Source organism: Diadema antillarum, unplaced genomic scaffold (assembly GCF_040938485.1).
Source record: "Diadema antillarum isolate AM-2024a unplaced genomic scaffold, OU_Dant_1.0 scf00000217, whole genome shotgun sequence".
Lineage (NCBI taxonomy): Eukaryota > Metazoa > Echinodermata > Echinoidea > Diadematoida > Diadematidae > Diadema > Diadema antillarum.
In genome coordinates this window covers 884,922-905,596 of record NW_027271106.1, presented here as the reverse complement: position 1 = coordinate 905,596, position 20,675 = coordinate 884,922, and the positions used below count along the sequence as shown (strand labels likewise).

Below are 20,675 nucleotides of genomic sequence, written 5' to 3'. Positions count from 1 at the left end.
AATCAGTTACTAGTATCCTATACTGAGAGATATATCAAATCAAGACTTCATGTCACTACTTTGATGTAAATGTTAAAACGAGAAAAACGTACCACTTGCTTTTTTGAGAGGAGGAAAAAAGTCAGGAAGGCTTACTGTCGCATTGTACCTAGTAAACGTTCCTCCTAGCAACTTCCACTCCAACACATTTTGTGGCCTATCATTATATTGACTACCTTGGCACGATGTTGCGCTGCTGAAAGTGTATTTCTGAAAATATCGACAAAGAGACTTGTAGAAGCAGATAACACATATGAATGAATTATATGACTGAGCCGAAAGGCAAGGCGCAGGTAACAGCGCAGAACGTTAAACGCTGGAGAGTAACTACCGTTTCTAGTAAAAAGGAAGCATGCACCTCTTCTTCATGAATGATTACGAGGATTTTCTATTCAAAATCAGAACTATTTGAGGTCCTGTTGAAACATAGTAGTAGCAAAGACTAGGGAAGAAACCTGTCCCAGCAAAAGAGGGAAAAAAGAAAGAGAAAGAGAAAGAATATACTCAGCTAAATGTAATATCAAATCAAGAAATAACCGGTAAAGCTAGTCGACAGGGCCATACGACATAAAAGTCATTTTGGAACCCAGCTGTGAACACAAAGAGTGGGAATTTATATTTATCAGAAGTAAATGGACGCTATAGCATCAAGGAGTGATTTGTTCATTCAGGGAGACAGCAAGCTCCCAGATTCCTCACAGTCCACGTACGTCAACCCATCACAGGTAGGGATGGAAGTGGAGGCAACGACATCACTAGCGATAGTTCAGGAATGATGGATTGTGCGTTAAGCGCGGTTGCAATTCGTCGGAAAACTTTCATCACTCGTGACTAATTGACCATTCAGGCTCTTAAGAGGGGGACCGAGCCCCGGCGAGTGCCCACGGTATAAAAAAAGACCCCCGTTCGTTCGATACACACACATGCGAACCCCCTTTTGATAAGTGGGTGGCATTTTCGCCAATAAAACATTTTCGAGCTCACCAAAGCAAACGCTTTTTTTTTGCATTAGGTACAACTTCATCTCCTTCTCCATTTTGGTTTACGATTTGAAAAGAAATAACGTCGGTAAAAAAAGGCTCTCACGGATTAATTGAATACGACAAAGAGAGCGATTATTCTATCTCGAGAAGTGATAAAAGTCAGTCAGCCACAACCTGCAGCCAATTTTAGGAACCAAATAAATCGCAACTCGCAGCCAATTTTAAGAATCTCACAAAACATGGCAAATCTTTTATATTCAATCACCCTTTACGTTTTGTAGCAGGCGTATACCGGATTTAATTCGCATAATATAACGCTTTTATTCGGAGTTGATTATCGAGCAAACGACGTCTAACTCCTTCCTTATAGCATGTATAATTTGTAAAGTTTCTACTTCAGTAGCTAAGATGATTATTAACTTCGTGGCAATGATACATAATTTGTAGATTTGTCAGCCTGATAGTCCTCCCCCCCCCCCATCACCCTCTTAAATATAAGCACTTCTGTTCTCATGCATTACTTTTTGGTTATGAAATCAAATTTTCTAAGCAGAACAAAAATGCAAGTAAGAGAGATAAAGTGAAGGAAGAAAAAAGCAAAGTCACACCCACATGCGCAAACACATACATTCAGAAATCAGGCATTTATAACTTGTAGCTGTCTACTATTATGAATTCTGTTGATTACATCAACTTCTTCTTTCTTTTTCATTTGCCTTGTATAGGATGCAAATACGGTATTATCATGCAAATGATGATGATCCGGTGATGACAATGATGATGATAAAATAGTACTAACACCAACAGATGTGATAATAGAAACAGTAATGACACTGCTACTATTAGAATGACTTCTAGTGCTACGACTAAAAATAAAAATACTTATGATGATGATGATGATGAAAATAATAGCAATAATAATACTGCTAATGATAAAAATGATAATAACAACAAAAGCAATAATGATAATAATGATAATAATAATAATAATGATAATGATAATAATAATAATAATAATGGTAACAATGATAATAATAATAATGGTAACAATGATAATAATAATAATGATAATAATAATAATAATGATAATAATGATAATAACAATAATAATAATAATGATGATTGTAATTATTATGTTACTGCATATGACACCTCTGTTATCTATATAACGCGAACATTGTGAAATAACAACCTGGATATCAAATACTTAATCGTTAAAAGTATATATTTTTTAATCGAGGTCTTAATAGTACAGTCTTAAATACCTGTCAACTTGAAAGGGATTTTGAACCAATTCTAGTGATAATACCCTTTAACGGGGGAAGAGGGTAAGCGGATGAATGGACAGAAATTTTTGGATATTGTCCGAATCTTGATCCATCTTACTTCTGAAATCAAGGTCATTGTCCGCTGTTTTCATTTAAGGGGGGGGGGGGGGATAGACAGGGAAGAACCCCGTCATCCAACTCTTACTATCGATCGCTTTAAATTTTGATGGATCTGATTTAAATATGAGATGCTTGGGGTTAAATCTCTGCATATTTGCACAGCAACGAAAGTATGCTGCGGCGGCGAAACAAAGGCCATGACATGTGATGTATCGTCCACTAAGTGACTCGCGCGCTTTTTTTTCTTTTTCGTGTTTACGATGAAATTAGAGGTAGGAGCCCTAATTTGCTCGTCATTGCGCTGACAGAATCAGTCGTGAATTTGGTCGAGCAAGAATGAGCATAACATGTCTTGATATATCTCTAAATTATTAGATATTTCTTTAACTAAAATAAGAGGTCAAACGAGAAACTCAAATCACGAAAAAGGACATGACTTTCACGATCGAAAATAAATCCCACCACTGATTCCTACACGCATATGATGATTGCAATTATCTGCCCTGTCCGTCTTTTCATTGGCTTCCCTCCCATATTGTTTTATTTTTTAGTTGATTTACTTTCTCTACAATTATTCACCTTTTATATCCTCTATTATATCATATCATCTCTTCTGGTTATGAGGCGGCCCATTTCGAAATACGTACAGTGGAAACTGTAGTATACGTTCTGCTTAAGTAAACCAATGTTTTGTCTATAATATACAAAACGTCGCGTTATCGTTGTTTGCATGATAAATAATAATGATGATGATGATAATAATAATAACAACAATAATAATGCTACCATTACTACTACTACTACTACTACTACTATTACTACTACTACTACTACTATACTTATCTTCATCACCATCATCATCATCATCATCACAACGATGATAAGTGTATTTATTTACCACTCAGTCTGAGTGCTCAACGGGCAAGGAAAATCTCTCACACAGCATAAGTGAGAGAGAGAGAGAGAGAGAGAGAGAGAGAGGAAGGAAAGAAAGAAGTTATTGACTAAAGTTATGTTATATGTCATAGTGAATAGGTGTGTTTTCAGTGCTGTCTTTCAATAATCATTAGGAGATGATACGAATGTGCAAAGGATATAATTAATGATGTTCCAGATAGATAGGAATCAAAATGAACGAAAAAAAAACACCACAACAACTGTCATCCTAATTGGTTTTTATCACTAATTTTATCACTAATAACCTCACATTATCACTAGTTTTACATTCCTATCTCATTGGGACCCCCTTTTATCACTCAAACACCTTTTAATGCTCCAACAAATTCATATTTTACAAACAGACATATTCACGTAATTATAAGTTCACGACAAATCAACTTCCAGTATTCTTTCATAACTTATATTTTACTTAAACTTGAATAGCTACACCCCAAAAGTAAACCCCAAAATTGTTTTAGCCCTGCAAACACATCAATCAAATATTACAGACCCATGCCGAAATCTGGAGTCAACTATGAAGTGTGGTTCCCTTTTTATCTATTTAGGCACATCTTAGAAAGTGCTATCGATATGTACGCAGTTGACACTAGTACCCTCGGTAAGTTTTTTTTCTTCTTCTTAAAGTTTTGGTCATCCCCCAACCATAACAGAAACATTATCTGATTTGACACATCTTCGTCTTTGAATTCTGCTCTTTAGTAATGGTGATATAAACAGGGCAACTGTTTGCATTCTATAACACCCTCACAGGCCGAACTTTACACACACACACACACAAAAGAGAAGCACATTCAGAATTCACATTGTCTTGCACTGCCACACTTGCACACACATTACACTCTCACATGGAGTCAATTATACAGCGATTTCGTCCAAACCACACGACCCAAAACCTATCTGCATCCACACGTAAGCAAGAGATTTTTTATCATCCAACAGTTTGTGGTCTATACCTTAGAAATACACGTGTAAGATAAATCTATGTAGACATAATAATATGTAACGATATAGTAATGTCAATGTAAATGATGTGTTCAGACCAGGTCAAGCTCTGCTCATGATGACGGTCTCCAGTATACAGTAAATACAGGAACTGTTTATCTCTCCTGTTTATGATTATAGTTTACAATGTCGTTATTCCCTATATTGTATTACCCTGCCAGAGACAGTCTTGCGGTGTTGAAAATTCCTTGATATATAAGTATATTTCCCTTTTTTAATGCTTTGTATCCATTTCTTACTGCACTTCGAAAAAAAAAGATATGCAGAAATAAAACGAAATCAAACAAAGCAAATCGTTTTGTTGGTATTACACACTGTCGTTACACTTAATCTGAAGTACATTGTTAATGACATATACATCACGGCTTATGTTTATAATGTCATTCAAAGATAACTATAACATCAGCTGAACATGGTTTCGAATTTTGCTGGGAGTCAAGTTCAAATCTATAAGAGTTTGTGTATCGCGCGCGCCGTTTGTACACTCGTCGTATACACCGAGGATTACCCAGAAGACGAATACTATGGTAGATTCTGAAAATTTGGCTCAAAGCATTTTGCGATCCAATTCCTCCTGAGAGAGGGGAAAGGGAGAGGTGCTTATGATGATGACGCTTTGATCTGTGCTTCAACCATTATACACACAGTCTCTCCCACTTTTCCTCTATTTATCCTGCCTTTCCTCTCTATCTCCGTGGCAAATTGTTCGGGAGTCGTGACGAAGAATCCTGATAGCACGAGCGTGCGCGCCTGTGGAGATTATGCGTGTCCCGTGCAGGCATCACGACACCCTATCACGTGACTACTTGACCTCTTTTTTCCTTTTTCTTTTCTCATTCCTTTCATCATATGACAAGATGGCAGCCGTTGCCTTGGAAAGCATTGGATCATGTCTTACGTCCGCAACAGTTCAGTGGTCTTGCAGTGTTTTTCGATGCCACCATAGTTTATCATAGTAATGACTAGTAATAATCATAACAGCTTGTTTCATTTCATATCACATGACTTCAAGAATAGTGGTGTTTTTCATTGTCGTCTACTTATGATATCAACGCAGTAAGAATACTTATCTCATGGTAGTGTGAATATAATGATAACCAGTTGTCGGAACTGTTCTGTCAGCAGTCATGTTGTCTATTACCTAACAGCGTGGTCCTGTTCTTGACGTGATGTTATAGGCAATATCTTAATATTCCTAACAATCATGTATTAAGGGTTTTATCATCTTTTAGAGAGGATGAGAATCGTCAGTACCAAGTTTACACTGCAGAAGAAAGGCTCGACACTAACTTCTTCTTTTAGTTGCCGAAAAATGGCAAAACATATCTTTTTTTTAATGGTTTCATGACATTTATTTTGGTGGCCACCGCTATAAATGTCGACCTTTGATATTATGTTTGATAGTCTACTTGCCTGAAACGTAACAATAATTATGTGTGTATGTCTGTATGAGCGTGTGAATTAAGATAAGACCACATGATCTCTGATGAGAATGTAAATGGGTAATCATTTGCTGATGCCCAACGGTGTGACAAGGCAAATTGACTACGATCTTCAAGGTGCAAAACGGTGTAGAGGTTAAATGAATTGCTAAAGCCTTACAGGCACGTTGTGATCCCGCACGATCATCGAACGATTAACATGGTGGCTGTAGTGCTCCATCTCAAAACATTACCCGTCGGGGGTTTGGGGGGAGATGGTGAGAGACTATTTTTTTTTCCTCATTCACTGCAGTACATATCTATATTTCTTACATGCCTAATTCAATATCATGCCGTAAAAAGCAAGGGTTCAGTGCTGTAAGGGGCTGTTGCCTGACAACAAGATTCTTCGGCACGCGTGCTAGGAGCGACCGTCCAAATGTTTAGCAGGTTTTTGGCGCGAACGATCGATGCTGAGTCGCTTTATCGCCCGTTAGAATCCGTCCCCGAGGTCTTCTTGGTGCTGAAGCACGCGTGTGTGTACTTTTATTGATCCTGGACGGTGAGTTTGTCTTGCGTAGTAGATGATTCTTTTTTTTTTTTTTTTTTTAGAGGTCCCCGTGACGTGACAGGAAAAATATGGAACATGTATTGTTCGTTTTTGCTTTTGACTCATACTTTGAAATAAACTGAATGTGGTATATTAAAACGTGTTCATTTACATCCATTTATGTTGATCTGTCTATCTCTCTCTTACTCTGTCTGTCTGTCTGTCTATTTGCCTGTCCGTTCTCACTCTCTTTCTCCCTTTAGGTTTTTTATGTATATCTGCGTTCACACACACACACACACAGAACACACACACACACACACACACACACACACACACACACATATATAAGCATGCATACACCCATGCATAGATATAGATGCAGAATGAGTATATGCGTTGGTGCACAGGAGTAATAGCAATACAACACAGACACAACACACAACACAATGTTTATCGCTTACATGTGTTTGTATTAGCAATGACAATAAACACCAGTAGTGCGCTCAACACAATTGGCATGTTCTTTTTTTGACAATTTCGTCACCAAAAAACAACAACAAAAACACACGAATACTTAACCGAAAAATACTGACGAACTACAAGCAACGAAGATGGGGTCTATTTTTCTGCCCGAAGTCACATGTACTGATTTGAAATCACAATAATGATGACGTTCTATCTCTGTTACATATATCTTCTACTCTTCTTCAATCTGTAATCTCTATCTTCTTCTCAGCCCGCACTTCTATGTCCCTTTCGTTATCTGTATTTAATCTTTTTGCCCCACCTGTAGAAAGCGTAGGGCCCATTCGTCTTTTAAGCTACCCCATAAGATGACTCTGGTTATCGAAATCATTATTACCCCTGAAAAAACAACAACAACAAAACCAACATCCCAGATGCGTGGGACAATCGTACGCCTGCACAAATTTAGGGGGAAAATAGGGGGAGGGAGAAGAATCCGATACAAAACACAAAACACAACGTGACATGAGACAAAGACACACGAAAGTAAAGAAAGAGGAATCTTAGAGAATAACGATTACTGTGTTTCCGTTATTGCTCAGCTTAAAACCATGTTAAGCCACCAAATACGAGGAATTTGGACGCAGGCAAGGAATAAAAAGAAAAAAAACCTAGTCGTAAAAACAAGACGAGAATTAGGAGCTTAAAAATAGTAGCTAGAGACAGCGAAAAGACGGCGATTTTTTTTTTTGAGAAAGAGAAAAAGAACTCGAGCGGATAGTGATACCCCCTTGAAGTGCCGCCAAACCATTGTTAGGCAATAAATTGAATCGGTCCGGCTAGAAGTGAAGACTTCCACGGGAAGAGAGCGGTCTCATTATGCCCAGAGCTTCCCGCCAACAACAATCGCCGTTTGATCGTCTTTTCTACTCCCCACCACGTCCAGGTGTGACCAGGTATTGTTCTCCCGGGGCTTTGGCGGTAGGTATTTGGAATCCTTGGATCCTATTTTTGCAGGTGAAAGGGAGATATTGACGTCAGTGAGGTTTTACATCCAGGTGTGTCATACATCCAGCCCCCAAAAATCAATCATGTTCGAGTTCACGAATTAGAAAAAAAAAAGAAAGAAAAGAAGGTGCATGGGGGAGGGGGCTAAAAGACATTGGGAGAGTCTATTTATTGGTTTGTCCATTTCTTGAGTGCAACAAAAGCAAACATAATCAGATGAAGGCAGGCAATGATGATAGGGAGAACCAATCGAGTTACACCAATGCACAATTTGACAGCCACTATCATAACAATTTCATATTGTAGCAGATAACAGCATAAAAAGAGTTCGACCTTTCATACCTACCCCCACTTGCAATAAGCACTAACATCAACATATACTACTAGATGGCTTCAAAATTCTGTAGTATACAAATGCCTCAATTTTACCTTACCATTGATATTGATAGAGTCCACACGTTTTCAGGATGTTTTCGAATTTGACTTTACCAGTATACAGATAAAATACACCAAATTACTCACACCCTCACACACACATACACACACACGCGCGCGCACACACACACACACACACACATACACACACATTTTTTAAAGTTCTTTATTCGAATTTCGTTCAGTGCTACAAAATTTACATTCACAAGACCAAAACAAAAGATTGTACAAATACAAACAACATTATTCACAAACATTGCCAATCTTACATAAATGACTCATTTGACGAAAAACGAAATCGAGGCAACTGGGTACATTTCACCGCTTATTTTAGAAAAATATATATATATACATTTTCTTTTCTTTTCTTTGCTATAAACCGATAAATTAAAACTGCAAAACCATAAGAAATAAAATACAAACACACAAACAAACGAACAAACAAACATACACACACACACACACACACACACACACGCAAACAAGTACATTATGCACACACACAGGTCTCCCGATATTTTTCGCTCTTATTTTCCCTGATCAAATCGTCATGATCTCGGAAGAAATTAACATAAAATACAACGTGACAGTGACTGAAAGTGACTTAAAAAAAAAGACCATTCGGGAGAATTCCTTCTTGACTTGTAAGAATATCTCCCCAAACCCTTAACATATACAAAAGTCAGTGATTGAAACACCCAGACGCCACACGAACGTCTTGGTTTGTGTTCGTGATCTCTCTTTTTCTTTTCTTTGGATTTATCAACGGGGATGGGGGAAACTCCACATTCATTATTATGCATGACGATGTGCTATTCACCTTACAGAAGTATTAAAGAATATGTTCTAAATATGCCTCGCACAAGTCTTCAACATTACTTGCAGTTACTGTTCTCCTACCTTCGATAAGAAGAAGTCAACTTCTGTGTAGCAATTCAAGAAAAATAGTTCCTGCTATGTATGTCGGTATAAAACTTTGACCAAGGTCGAGTTACTATTTTTTTTTGGGGGGGGGGGTGAGGATGGGGGCAGGGAGGAGCTTTGAACCCCAGAGTCGTTGTGTCGAGTCAGAGGAAATTATTTACCTTCTTCCGGCTGGGTAAGGGTCAATTTGCACTTATCTGTATCTCTCCCTATGCACCACATTCACCGGGAAAAAAAAAATCACAATAGGAATGGCCTCTACCGTGTCCGACACTGCTCATGGGCACAGCTAAATTAAAATATGACTGAAATCTACAATAATTGTCTGTTATACAATACGTCATTTCGAAACGTCTGGATTATGACTCGACATCATAATAATATCATGAGCTGAAAATCTCTAATCACTTTCGAGCGTGTGTAACTGTTTTAAAATGAGAATGAGTTGCATTTTCTCGAATATATAAGGACTCAAAGGAGGGATACAAAAGATGAGATGAAAAAATGGAGCTTACTATTTTGTTTTCGTCTTGAGCATGGTTATGAAGAACGTACATCCTATCTACATTCGAAACAAAACGAGATTAAAAAAACAAATGGATATCATTCATGTGATTCAGTGAAGAAATTTTAAGACTCATGTCACGAATTCGCTGATTTTTTTTTTCCCATGACAGTTTGGGCCTTGTCTAATTCTGTGGGATTTCTCTCTTCTATGTTGCTCTTTTTCAGATGCTCTTACAGATGCTACCTGTTACAGATGATACCTGTTTTATGAAGGGGAACTACCCTACTTAAGGCTTAATTAAACACACACACACACACACACACACACGCAAACACACACACACACACACACACACACACACACACACACACACACACACACACACACACCCTTTTCCAGAGATATTGAAAATTTGATAAAGGAGTCAGAGTCCCCCTCGTCAACTCTGATGGTTGAAATTGGATACGTGATGCGCTCCTTCGTTTTTTCTTGGCCGAGTTAAGGGATCCAAAAAAAAAAACCTTCTGTACCCATGCAATTTACTCTCTCGAATTCACAGTCTTACTCCACTGTCCGGCAAAGAGGCATCCCAAATAGACTCTGCAGATTAACCATAAAAGGCGACCACTTTTCCTCGGCAGGGCGATTTAAAATCAAACAGACATTTTGTGTGTCCAGGACTGGGGGAACAATGCGCTAGCAACCCATGTGAAGACCAAATTCAAACGGTCCCCGTGTTGTCTCTGTAATTATACCACTCACATCACGGTGCGAGAAAGAGACGCCGTTGTGTGCGTTGCTAATTCGCTAACACCATTTTACTCTTTCTTGTTCGCCATCTTGTTTTCACACAATTTGCATAGGTATTAGACATTCTTCAACACCCTCCGTAATGAAGTGGGTATAATGTTAAGGAGCAATTGTCAGCTTCTTAGCCAGACCAAGTCACGTGAATCAAGTCAAGAGACCTTTTGTTACTACCTGTCCGTGGGTGGGAAATACAGCAAGATTATTTCTTTGCACACTTGTTTCGACGACCTAAGTGAACAGAAAGTAAAATCATACAAGGCTTGGACTACATATTACAAAATAAAGGAGTGAGTTCAATGGTATGCATTCAATTTAAAAACAATGGTCGTGTCCTTGAAACTGTAACAATCATGTGGTCAATTGTTCCTAAGTGTTTCTCGAGGTGCGATTGATGTTCCTCTTGGACGTAATGATTGTGTCATTGTTTAATGCAACCTGTGTACGTATGTGAGTGTTCATACATCATTTCCAGACAGACTACAGAGCTACAACAGCATTCACGTACAATGTAGCAGCCAACAACGCAGACACCCAACATTGATATGATCCCAATCATCAGCTGGTACGTCAGCCAGTGGTCACGCACAAATCAACGAACGAATGATATTATTTCATGAAAACAAGACAAGATACACAAACGGATATTTCCATTCGTCTGTACATACAACTTAAATTTATTTGTCAATATCTTTGGAATTTTTCGTCATCACGCGTCAATATCGATCAAGACTCATAGACGGATCACCTCTCAAAAATTGCTGTAGTTCCTGTTATCAAACCAAGCTCATATATATATATGCATGTACAAAATAAATAATATTATGCCCTGATATTGTACACTTTCATATTTTTCATCATCTTCCCATTTCACCAAATATACAATTACGATGGCTTTGCTCTCGCTAATACCAGAAACTCTCTTCATAAACACATCTGAGCAAAATTTCGGCGTAAGGTATAACAATTTTTCAAGAAGCATTAAACGCGATTTCGTTTCTTATTGCGGTAACTGTCGTTCACAATATATAGGTGTTTGTAAAATTGGCCTTGTGTTCACATATTCAAGACGGTTCAACATATTAGTCTTTACGTCGTTAAGCAGTAAAAAAAATGGGAAAGTCAATCATTTGCAATTCACAATCGTCCGTAATGTCGGCCTAGGAAATGCCAAATTACCCCCCCCCCCCCTAAAAAAAAAAAAAAAAATCTCCAGTGAGCAGGTCTTACAGAGAATCTTGAAGGCAACATTAATGAATTGACATTGCTCTTCGATATCATGCTCTATTACAGAAAAGAATGCATAAACTTTCACTTTTTCACGCATTCGTCAAATCAAATCCTTCAGCCTTATCTTCGTTACCTTATTGGTGCAGAGGAGTTACTATTTTCAGAATAGCGAATGAAGGGACTGAAAATGAAATTAAGACAATCCCTTTACCCAACGCCTTTCGATATCTTTCATTCAATTATCATACCTCCGTGCCTGTCATTTCTACACGTTTTATTTACAGAGCTAAAATCCTACATATACAATAAATAAAGTACTGTTTCTTGCTATCTACAACACTATCGAAGCGCTCTCACTCACGACCGCGGAGCATCTTATTATCATTTCTTTTTCTTAATGTGAATGATTAGATGGCATTACGAAGTATGGTAGTTTCTACAGTTGGTGTGTACTACTCTGTGATCATCGTTTCTCGATTCCAATAATGCTTTCCTTGGCTTCGAGGAGAACAAAAAAAAAAAAAAAAAAAAAAAGGAAAGAGAATACTGACATATTACACGAAAGACATGTAACTGAATGACGTTGTCGCTATGACGTCACTGCTACGAGTTTACGCAGCGCGTGACAATTAAAGGTCATTACGCATGGCAGGTTATTGAAACCTGTTGCTCATTTTCTGTGTCTGTCAGGATCTTACAAAGTACCCTACATTTTCTGAGGCAGGCAGGATCTTACACAGTACCCTACATTTTCAGTTCGCATCACATCTTTCGTCCCTTGGAATAAATCTGATGATGACCTTTAACCCTCCCATGGCTGTTTCGACTCTCCTGACTAATGACAATGATAAGAGACTGGAACATGTTTTATCTCTTAATGTTACATACTTTGGAGAGTATCGTCTTCCCCGTCGGGTTGATTTTACTAAACTAAGTTGTCTAAAAGGTTCTCTTTGGCACATTTCATGCCCCTAAAAAGTTAAGGGAGAAATTTTTTACTGACGTTATTTTCAGCCTCATTTGTTTTTACTTATTTATTACTAGGTATTTTCACGATTAATTGATCATCGTGTTATAGTCCCAAAGAGAGAAAAGGTATGCTTTCGTCTTCAAGGTTGTGAAAGCCTTCAAACCTTCAAACAAGGCTTTTAACAAGGAAAATTTCAGAAAAATAGACAAATATCCAGAAGAGGAAGAAACAATGCTAAGCGGGGCATTAAAAGTCTCTCGGTAAATATTGTAATCAGAGAACGACTCTAACGATGTAGCTGAAAGAGACTGTACAGTGAGATTAGTCTGAAAATGTCTTTTATCTGATTTTTTTCAGCTCTTCAGTTGCTTTCGTAATACTCAAAAGAAGAAATGTCCGGTCCATGCCCTAGATCACAATACAAGCCATTCCAATCTGTTTCGTTTTGTTTTATTATAGAAACATTCGTTCAGAGCGTTTCCTAAGACGTTCCTAAACCATGATGATAGAGTTCAGTGGTAACCCGTGAACAGTCAAATTTGCAAGAGCAGTTTGTACCTTAAATTCTAAATCAAGTTTCCAATGTTTCCGTGCGTGTATGCTTTTCACCATGCCCACGGTTGCGCCATTGATCCCGTGTACTGCATGTTGTTTGCCATAGACATGTTGCTAAACGAGCTGTAGTTACTATTATACGGTGCCGTTACGGTGGAATAGCTACAAGGTGAAGGGTAGTGTTGCATGTGTTGCAGTGGTGGCGGCGCAGTTACGGCTGCCGAAGGCGCTAACAGCGAGTCCTGATGGTGATGGTGATGGTGGTGGTGAGACTTGGCAGCCGCTGACATGCAGGCCGAGGCGGCCGCTGCTGCCGCTGCCGCTGCCGCCCCGTGGGTGGCCCCAGCCATGCTAGCACCGTTCATCCCGCCGACACCGGCGTTGCACGGCTTACCGTCTCGGACGAGAACTGGGACGGCGACTCGTCGCGGCGATGGGAGCGGGTTCAAATCCAGCCCTTTCTCCTGCCGCGCACGCTTCAACTTGTAACGGTGATTTTGGAACCAGATCTTGACCTGAGTAGGGGTCAGTCGAATGATGCTCGCTAAATGTTCCCTCTCGGGTGCAGAGAGATAACGCTGCTGTCGAAATCGCCTTTCCAACTCGTATGTCTGTGCCTTGGAGAACAGCACCCGCCGTTTCCGCTTCTTGGGAGGATCCCCAGAGGGAGACGACGCGTCACGGCTCGCAGTGTCGCCATCCTTGTCGGAAGCGTTGGACTCGACGTCGTCGTCGTCATCGTTAACTGCCGCGATGGAAGCCGTGGTTGATGTGGGGGACGTGGCAGTGGAAGAGGTGTTGTTATGGGTAGCTGTGTTCTGCGCCAGCGCTGCAAAGACAAATGAATAATATGGGCATGTAACTACCAATACTCTGGGCTATATATTCTCTACAGAAATGACTTGTGTCAGTGAGAATCAATATATTGATTATTCACGTATGATCATCAATAAAAATGTAGAGTATGTCAGAAAGATATGCGAAACACCTGTTGACTGCTCGTAAGTGACTGACAAACACATCGAGAATGGAGATGAACTATGTACTATGGAGCGATCCAAGAACCTACACACACACGTACATACTATACACTCTGACTCACTCAAATACACACACTCCCCGGAGTTGTGCTGGCACACTGCCTTAAAGAGAATGCGATACAAGGTGCAACCGCCTTTATTCGAACGATCAGACAATGGCTTACTAACCACACACTACACCGACATCAACTGTGTCCTGTGCAAATTTCCCGAAAATCTTGACACGGCGATAAGAATAGATCTCAAGTTCAATAAGGCTCTCTGCATTTATTGGTGCTAAGCACCCAAAATTAAACAAGAAAGATCCTCCTCAGTGACGATTTTTTTTCTTTCTCTCCGTAAGTAGTACTTCACGTTCAACGAACAACATGGAAAAACATAAATTATAATTCTAAAATGGGGTAGTTTATGTATTTGCGCCTACTAAGTCGGTGACTCGTGGACTATGGACAAGTAATATTCTAGTACGTGGAGGTATTTGGAATATGATCTTAAAGGTCAAACAGCTGATGGGGAATTTGGAGAAAAAAAAAAGTTTGCACATTAAACGAAGATTTTCATAGCTGTCGAAGTCGAATTTGTGTAGGTTGTAATCGTCAGCACACAGGGACATCACTACCAACAACAAAGAAGAAAAAAATACATCATTAAAATGTACATTGCTGATGAGCATTATGATTTTATGCCTAATCTCATCGAAATCAAGTGATTGTCCTTTAATAACGAAACAAGCCGTCACACATTGGCAGTCGAACACGAGCAATGTTTGTCATTGACGGCACTTAATGGCGCTCATTTGTAATCTAACTAACGAGAGAAATAATTAGGTTTTTGGTCGGCATTAATAGTAGGCGAGGTCCTCGGGGTTGGAATGCAAAGAGGGAAGAAATTGTCGGAGGATTAAATATTAATCTCAGACTGGAAGAGTGGCACCGTGGCATTCTGCGAAATTTCGTGCGCAAGTAACATATACAAGGGCAAACAATGTCAACCCTACAGGATCCGTTAGTTAGATCACTGTAACGTGATGGACAATTAAGCATTATGCATAATCAAGTTGGAGCAATTAGTGAATCTAAGCATTCGCGAAAAGAGTATTCAGAATCTGTATGATTATCAATAACATTGTCAGCTTTAAAGGCATAATTTGCCATTTGTCGATGAAAGAAAAACCCAGCTTCTATGCTTCAAAATAGTTATAAAATATGAAGTAGGGATAGAAACAACAAATGTAGAAATTTGAATCAGCATAATTAATGTTAAGTATTGTTACATGAACAATAGTAATAACAAAGATGGTCCTAGACTAAACCGCCTACAGTTGTGGGTTATTGAGAAAAATAGTGATATCTCCTTATATCTTAGGCTTTATTGCCAAATTTTTTGCATTGTAGGGTGTTTTGTGACACAACTGACCTACACATATGCATCAAATGTGGCATCTGGAACATATTTTAAATTACTTCCGTACTCCCAATGCTAAACAGTACCTTTAAGAAGAGAGAGTACGTAAATGAATGAATTTTGGGCAATGAATGATATGTGTGTGTGTGTGTGTGTGTATGGGGGGGGGGGGGGTGACCCGAAAGAAATTATTGCATTATGTCACCATTCTCTTGACTAGTCTGCATAAAACGTTTAGTGTGGCATAAATGTCAATAATTGGTTGGTAAATATTGAAAAAGTGAAAGGCAACAGACCGCCAACAGGGAAGTGGAATTATTACATCTCCTGATTAATCATTTTATTCTCCGCTCTACATCACAAGTTGCTTCCTTACTACCAAAATGTTGCATGTCTTTACGTCTTTAACATCTATATACTTTCCATGAACAAAAAAAAAAAACAGATTAAGATTTTGCACAAACTTTTTGCTAAAAGGATTGACGACACTCATGAGGACAGGCAGACTACTATATTAATGCCAAATGACGATCACATTGGAATTATTAATCGATGACACCAAAGTAACCCAACGATACTAATCATGCACCTGCTTCTACGGTCATCGAAGCATTCATTTATCTCTGTCTCTTATCGCGAGAGAAAAAAAAACACGGTGGTAGTTTGGCCACAAGGACAGCGAGACACCGATAGCCGGATCGTGATAGTATGGTCAGAGGTGTGAATTAAACAGAACAGGACAAGATATGATGACACTTCCACGGATTAAGTTTATGTTTGAGGAAAGGATTACTTGAGCAACAAACTGTCTCCGTATTTTATGCAGGTTCTGTGTATGCATGTATGTGTGTGGGGTGGGGGTGGGGAGGGGGTTCCGAGCACCTGTTTTGTTGTTTTGTAACGGGCTGTGAAGACAAACGACGTGTTGATTTTATTGCAGAATTTGCACCTGCGTTATGTTTGCATTAAAGAAATTGACCATCGCTGGTTTCCCATTTCTGTAGGGATAATGAAAGCTGGGTCATCCAAATACCACATACAGCTGAAATGGTGAAACTCAAAACAACTCGATTGCAGTTTTACAAAGATGGAATTCAACCTTTTAGACAAGATTTGGAAATGAAATAGACAAAGAAAAATATAAAAAACAAATGGAGAGGGAGGTAGAGAAAGGATAAGACCCGACAGGATGAGAACAGATATGCTGAAGAATAAAGTGGCAGATAAGGTGTCTTACAAGATAGTCATGATAAAATGATAGTTCCACCCAGTTATCTCGACACATGCATTGCGCAAATTCTACCTCGGATGAGCGAGAGCGAAAAGTCTTTTAACAGATACGATCATGAAGACACTGACATGTGAAAGCTATGTAGAATCCCAGACAAGGCTGAACGTACATAGTTTATATCTGAGACATGTAATAAAACGTTGCTTCTGTGATAACTTTTAGGCCTTAGCGTTCAAGGATTGTATTCAAAGTAAGTGTTGTATCTATTTCCTTTTGGTATCCTTTTGACGGAGTCAGCGGCATATCAGAAGTAATATCTTGATATAGGTTCAGTCCTGACTGAAAAAAAAATGAAGAATATATCTCAAGATTGCTATATTCAATTCGAATGGAACGAGCCGTTTTAACAGAAAGTGTTAATCTTTATCATGCAGACGAAGTTTTTGGATATCATAAATTTCCAAAAGGTTACTAGATGACAAAGAAATTCATATTGCACCTGTCTTGAAATTTCCAGATAAAGTACACTGTCATCGCCATTAAAGCAACAATGTATGAAGGTCAAACATCACTTTACGATACAGTTCAAAGAGATCTACAACTTTACGATGATATAAGCTTCCTATTTCTTTGTTTGCCCTTCGCGTTTGATAGGAGTGGAGTTCATCGGTAGTAAATTGAATGAATCTTAAAGGTTCAGTTCTCTCATACGCGAAGTGTAATTTGGATATTAAACATATTGGTCGCAATGCATTCCAAAAATCCAAACATACTGAGAAGTTTAGTGGATATCAGTGTTTCGATTGATTATATATATATAAAGAATGAATTATTTTGAATTTAGAATTATTAAGAAGAAGTCTTTATCACTCTGAGAAAATAAAGAGAGAAAAAAAAAAAGAAAGCGCATCGATCTCATTATCTGAATGTCAAGTTTGTTAACACTTTAATTTAGAACTAGGCATGATTGCGATGACGAATCATTTTCAGCAGGTGGCAGTTTGTGGAAAGTCAGCACAGCTTGCATGAACAGAGCGATGGTTTCCTCTTATTCTGTGATCATCGAGCTAAGAGTGAGGGCAGGGATAGAATGATATGATGTACTGACTGGATAGGTACGTATGTTCAACAGAGGACGTCGCCATTGTTCACATGATGTATGTCATTTACTGATAAGACATGCATGCCATCATGGCAGTACACACCCATCTGCAATCGCACACGTGTGTGGTTGTACTAATTGATGTACGTGAACAACGTGAATGAATATCTAGTCACGGGAATAGGGTGATAGTAAGGCAATGGCGAAGACTACAAATCAGAAGTGAAATAAAAGACGAAAAGTAGAATTTCTCAAATTCTGGGCATTTAAATGCAACATCTTACGCCCGTCGTTGTCAGAGATGGATTTCGTATAATCATGGTAAAGCGTGCTTTCAATTTTGCGCGATGAATTTTGCCACTTTAAAAGCAGATAAATGTGTGCCAAAGATGGTGGAGTTCCAATAGTGGGCATGGCAGCTACACCTTTCATTGTGAGACTCACTCGGACCAACCTAACAGTAAAACTGCATTTTGATACAATGATGTTAAGAACCCATTATTGTTGTCTACACCGTGCAGTTTCTGGTCTTAATACTTTTGTGAAATCAAGTAAAGTATACTAGTAAGATGTTACCTGCTGATAATTACATTTGAATAAATTGCTTGTATGAAAAGTGTCAACATTATTCATTTTTATTATTCTACGACAGACTCGCCACTGACACAACTGTTTGCAGACTCCTATCGAATTGCTTGTTGCTCTTTCAAGAATCCATTATCAAATATTGTAAAAAAAAAAACACATCCGGTGTGTTGTTCTGTTAATCAATTATGTAGAGAAAGTTAGTGATACATAAGAGCTGATATCAAACCAAATACGAATGAAATTCTAGTTGATTCCTGTGGTATATCAAATATGTACATTTGAATATATTATATTTTATTCTGTTTAATTATGCCGAAGCCGTATACAAAATGAGATGTATAAACAGACGGCCACCATGACTGACATAGTCTGTCCGTCCATATCCTGTAATGAACGGTCTTGGTTCTTGTTCTTCGTTCTTAGTTCTCCAAATGTTTCAGAATTGATCGCAGTCCTGACTACATTTCTTCCTATTCATTATTCTCAAACTTTGGTCAAGTGCATGCAGAATGTCATGACAGCGCAAAGATGATCATTCAAGTACATCGACAATCTCCTTTATGAGTATCTACCGAAAATGGATCCTAAGTCAGACTTCATTCGCCATGAGCTGGATCCAGGGATTAACTGTGTTCATTCGATATTGACTTTCAGAAAGTTAATAGCGATCTCCCCCCTCCTAATTTCGAAGAACATAAAATTATATCGTCAATTTGAGTTCTGATCACAACGTAGTACCAAACCATACATTAATATTTCTATAAATTTCATAGGATATCTTTGTATTAAAAGATTTCAGAGAATTTACAACGGGCTTCTCAGACAGATATTTTGTTTTTACATAAAATCAACATCGGACAAAAGATGATTATTAGAAGCCGTGATGTTAATCGATTTCGCACTCACATGAGTAATGAACAGCCTCCCCGCCTTGATTCTGGAGCCATCTGGTGTACGGGTTATCGCTCTGGTCGTACAGCGCGTTGATGGTGTTCGAATCCACACCCGTCGGCCCTTGTCCGTTGGTCAAACCGTGTCCGTCATGTCCGTTCTGAAGCGACTGTTTTAGCGACTCCATTTGTGATTCCGTCAGAAAAGGCTTGTCGAGCGGGAGACCAGCCAGGGAGTGCGTGGCGCCCACGCCGGCGGCAGCGGCGGCGGCCGCGGCTGCCTGAGGTAGGTCCAAGATGTCCTTCACGGAGAAGCTGGTCTTGGCCGCGTTCATCACGGCCTCAGTGTCGTCCATGATGGCGGAGTGGAGGAGGTCCGGCGTGAACAGCTTGGAGTGCTTGTTGGCGGCAGAGCTCTGCAGCTGTCCAACCGCCCCAAAGTCCAGGGCCGAGGCGTTCATGTAGGCGTGTCGGCTGGGGTTGGTTGGGGAAAACAGAAAACCAGGAGGACCTTTACTTTGGTCAATCAAAAACATCAAAAATGAGGGCAAATTCGTATTTCTGGTCAAAATGAGTGGTAAATATCCCTCTTGTGAACTGGAACGAGATTATGTCGATGTCATTGGCTGGCAAAACGATGCCGGAAAATCATTAATATATCGTCCACACCAGCTGTAATCAGATTAGTCTTCTGGCTAATGCCGACGTTAATTATGTTGACATCGATGGAACTAATTGTGAGGAGGGTGGCGGAGTGCTTGCCAGAGAGCTTGCAGACTAAGCAGTTGCGCTTAAGTGGGGGCGCCTGTTTCCCCTTATTGGTCTTCTCCTCTATCCCTCTCTTTCTCCTTCTCTCTCTCTCTTCCCCCTCACGAGCTGTGATCCGAACAAGCGCGAATGAGCGAAGTGCCGGCTAAGATGCGCCGACTCGAGACCCCTTCAAGTCAACGCTGAATGGAGCCCCCTTAGCGAAGCGTCGAACTATATCAGTAAACACACATCAACACGACCGGGCCCCCTGATAATGGCTTGGCTGCACACGTACGTTACACGCCGAAGTCATTGTCAATAGGTGCCGTGTCACCACTGGCACAGTGACCGCGAGGGGCGTGGCTTCGGGCTCTGCACCGCCAAGAAGACTCCAAACACTGGGAGCTCCTTAAGGAACCATC

At 39.5% G+C, this 20,675-nt stretch overlaps 1 protein-coding gene across 1 annotated transcript; it reads right to left on the bottom strand.

The window, feature by feature from the left end:
- Positions 1 to 13,025: 13,025 nt before the first annotated feature.
- Positions 13,026 to 20,441, bottom strand: LOC139724503 (uncharacterized). The gene is made up of 2 exons (XM_071635637.1): positions 19,520 to 20,441; positions 13,026 to 14,077 (listed from the first exon to the last, which is right to left on the bottom strand). Exons 1-2 carry the CDS (start codon positions 20,037 to 20,039, stop codon positions 13,299 to 13,301), a joined length of 1,299 nt encoding a protein of 432 aa, XP_071491738.1. The 5' UTR covers positions 20,040 to 20,441; the 3' UTR covers positions 13,026 to 13,298.
- Positions 20,442 to 20,675: the final 234 nt, after the last annotated feature.

What these genes read in the sequence shown, in the direction of transcription:
- LOC139724503 (XM_071635637.1), bottom strand. Translation starts at nt 20,039, where the DNA reads ATGTTTTTGATTGACCAAAGTAAAGGTCCTCCTGGTTTTCTGTTTTCC. An exon ending in GGAGGCTGTTCATTACTCAT is followed by an intron (nt 14,078 to 19,519) that starts GTGAGTGCGAAA and finishes TTGTCTTTGCAG; the next exon opens with CGCTGGCGCAGAACACAGCT.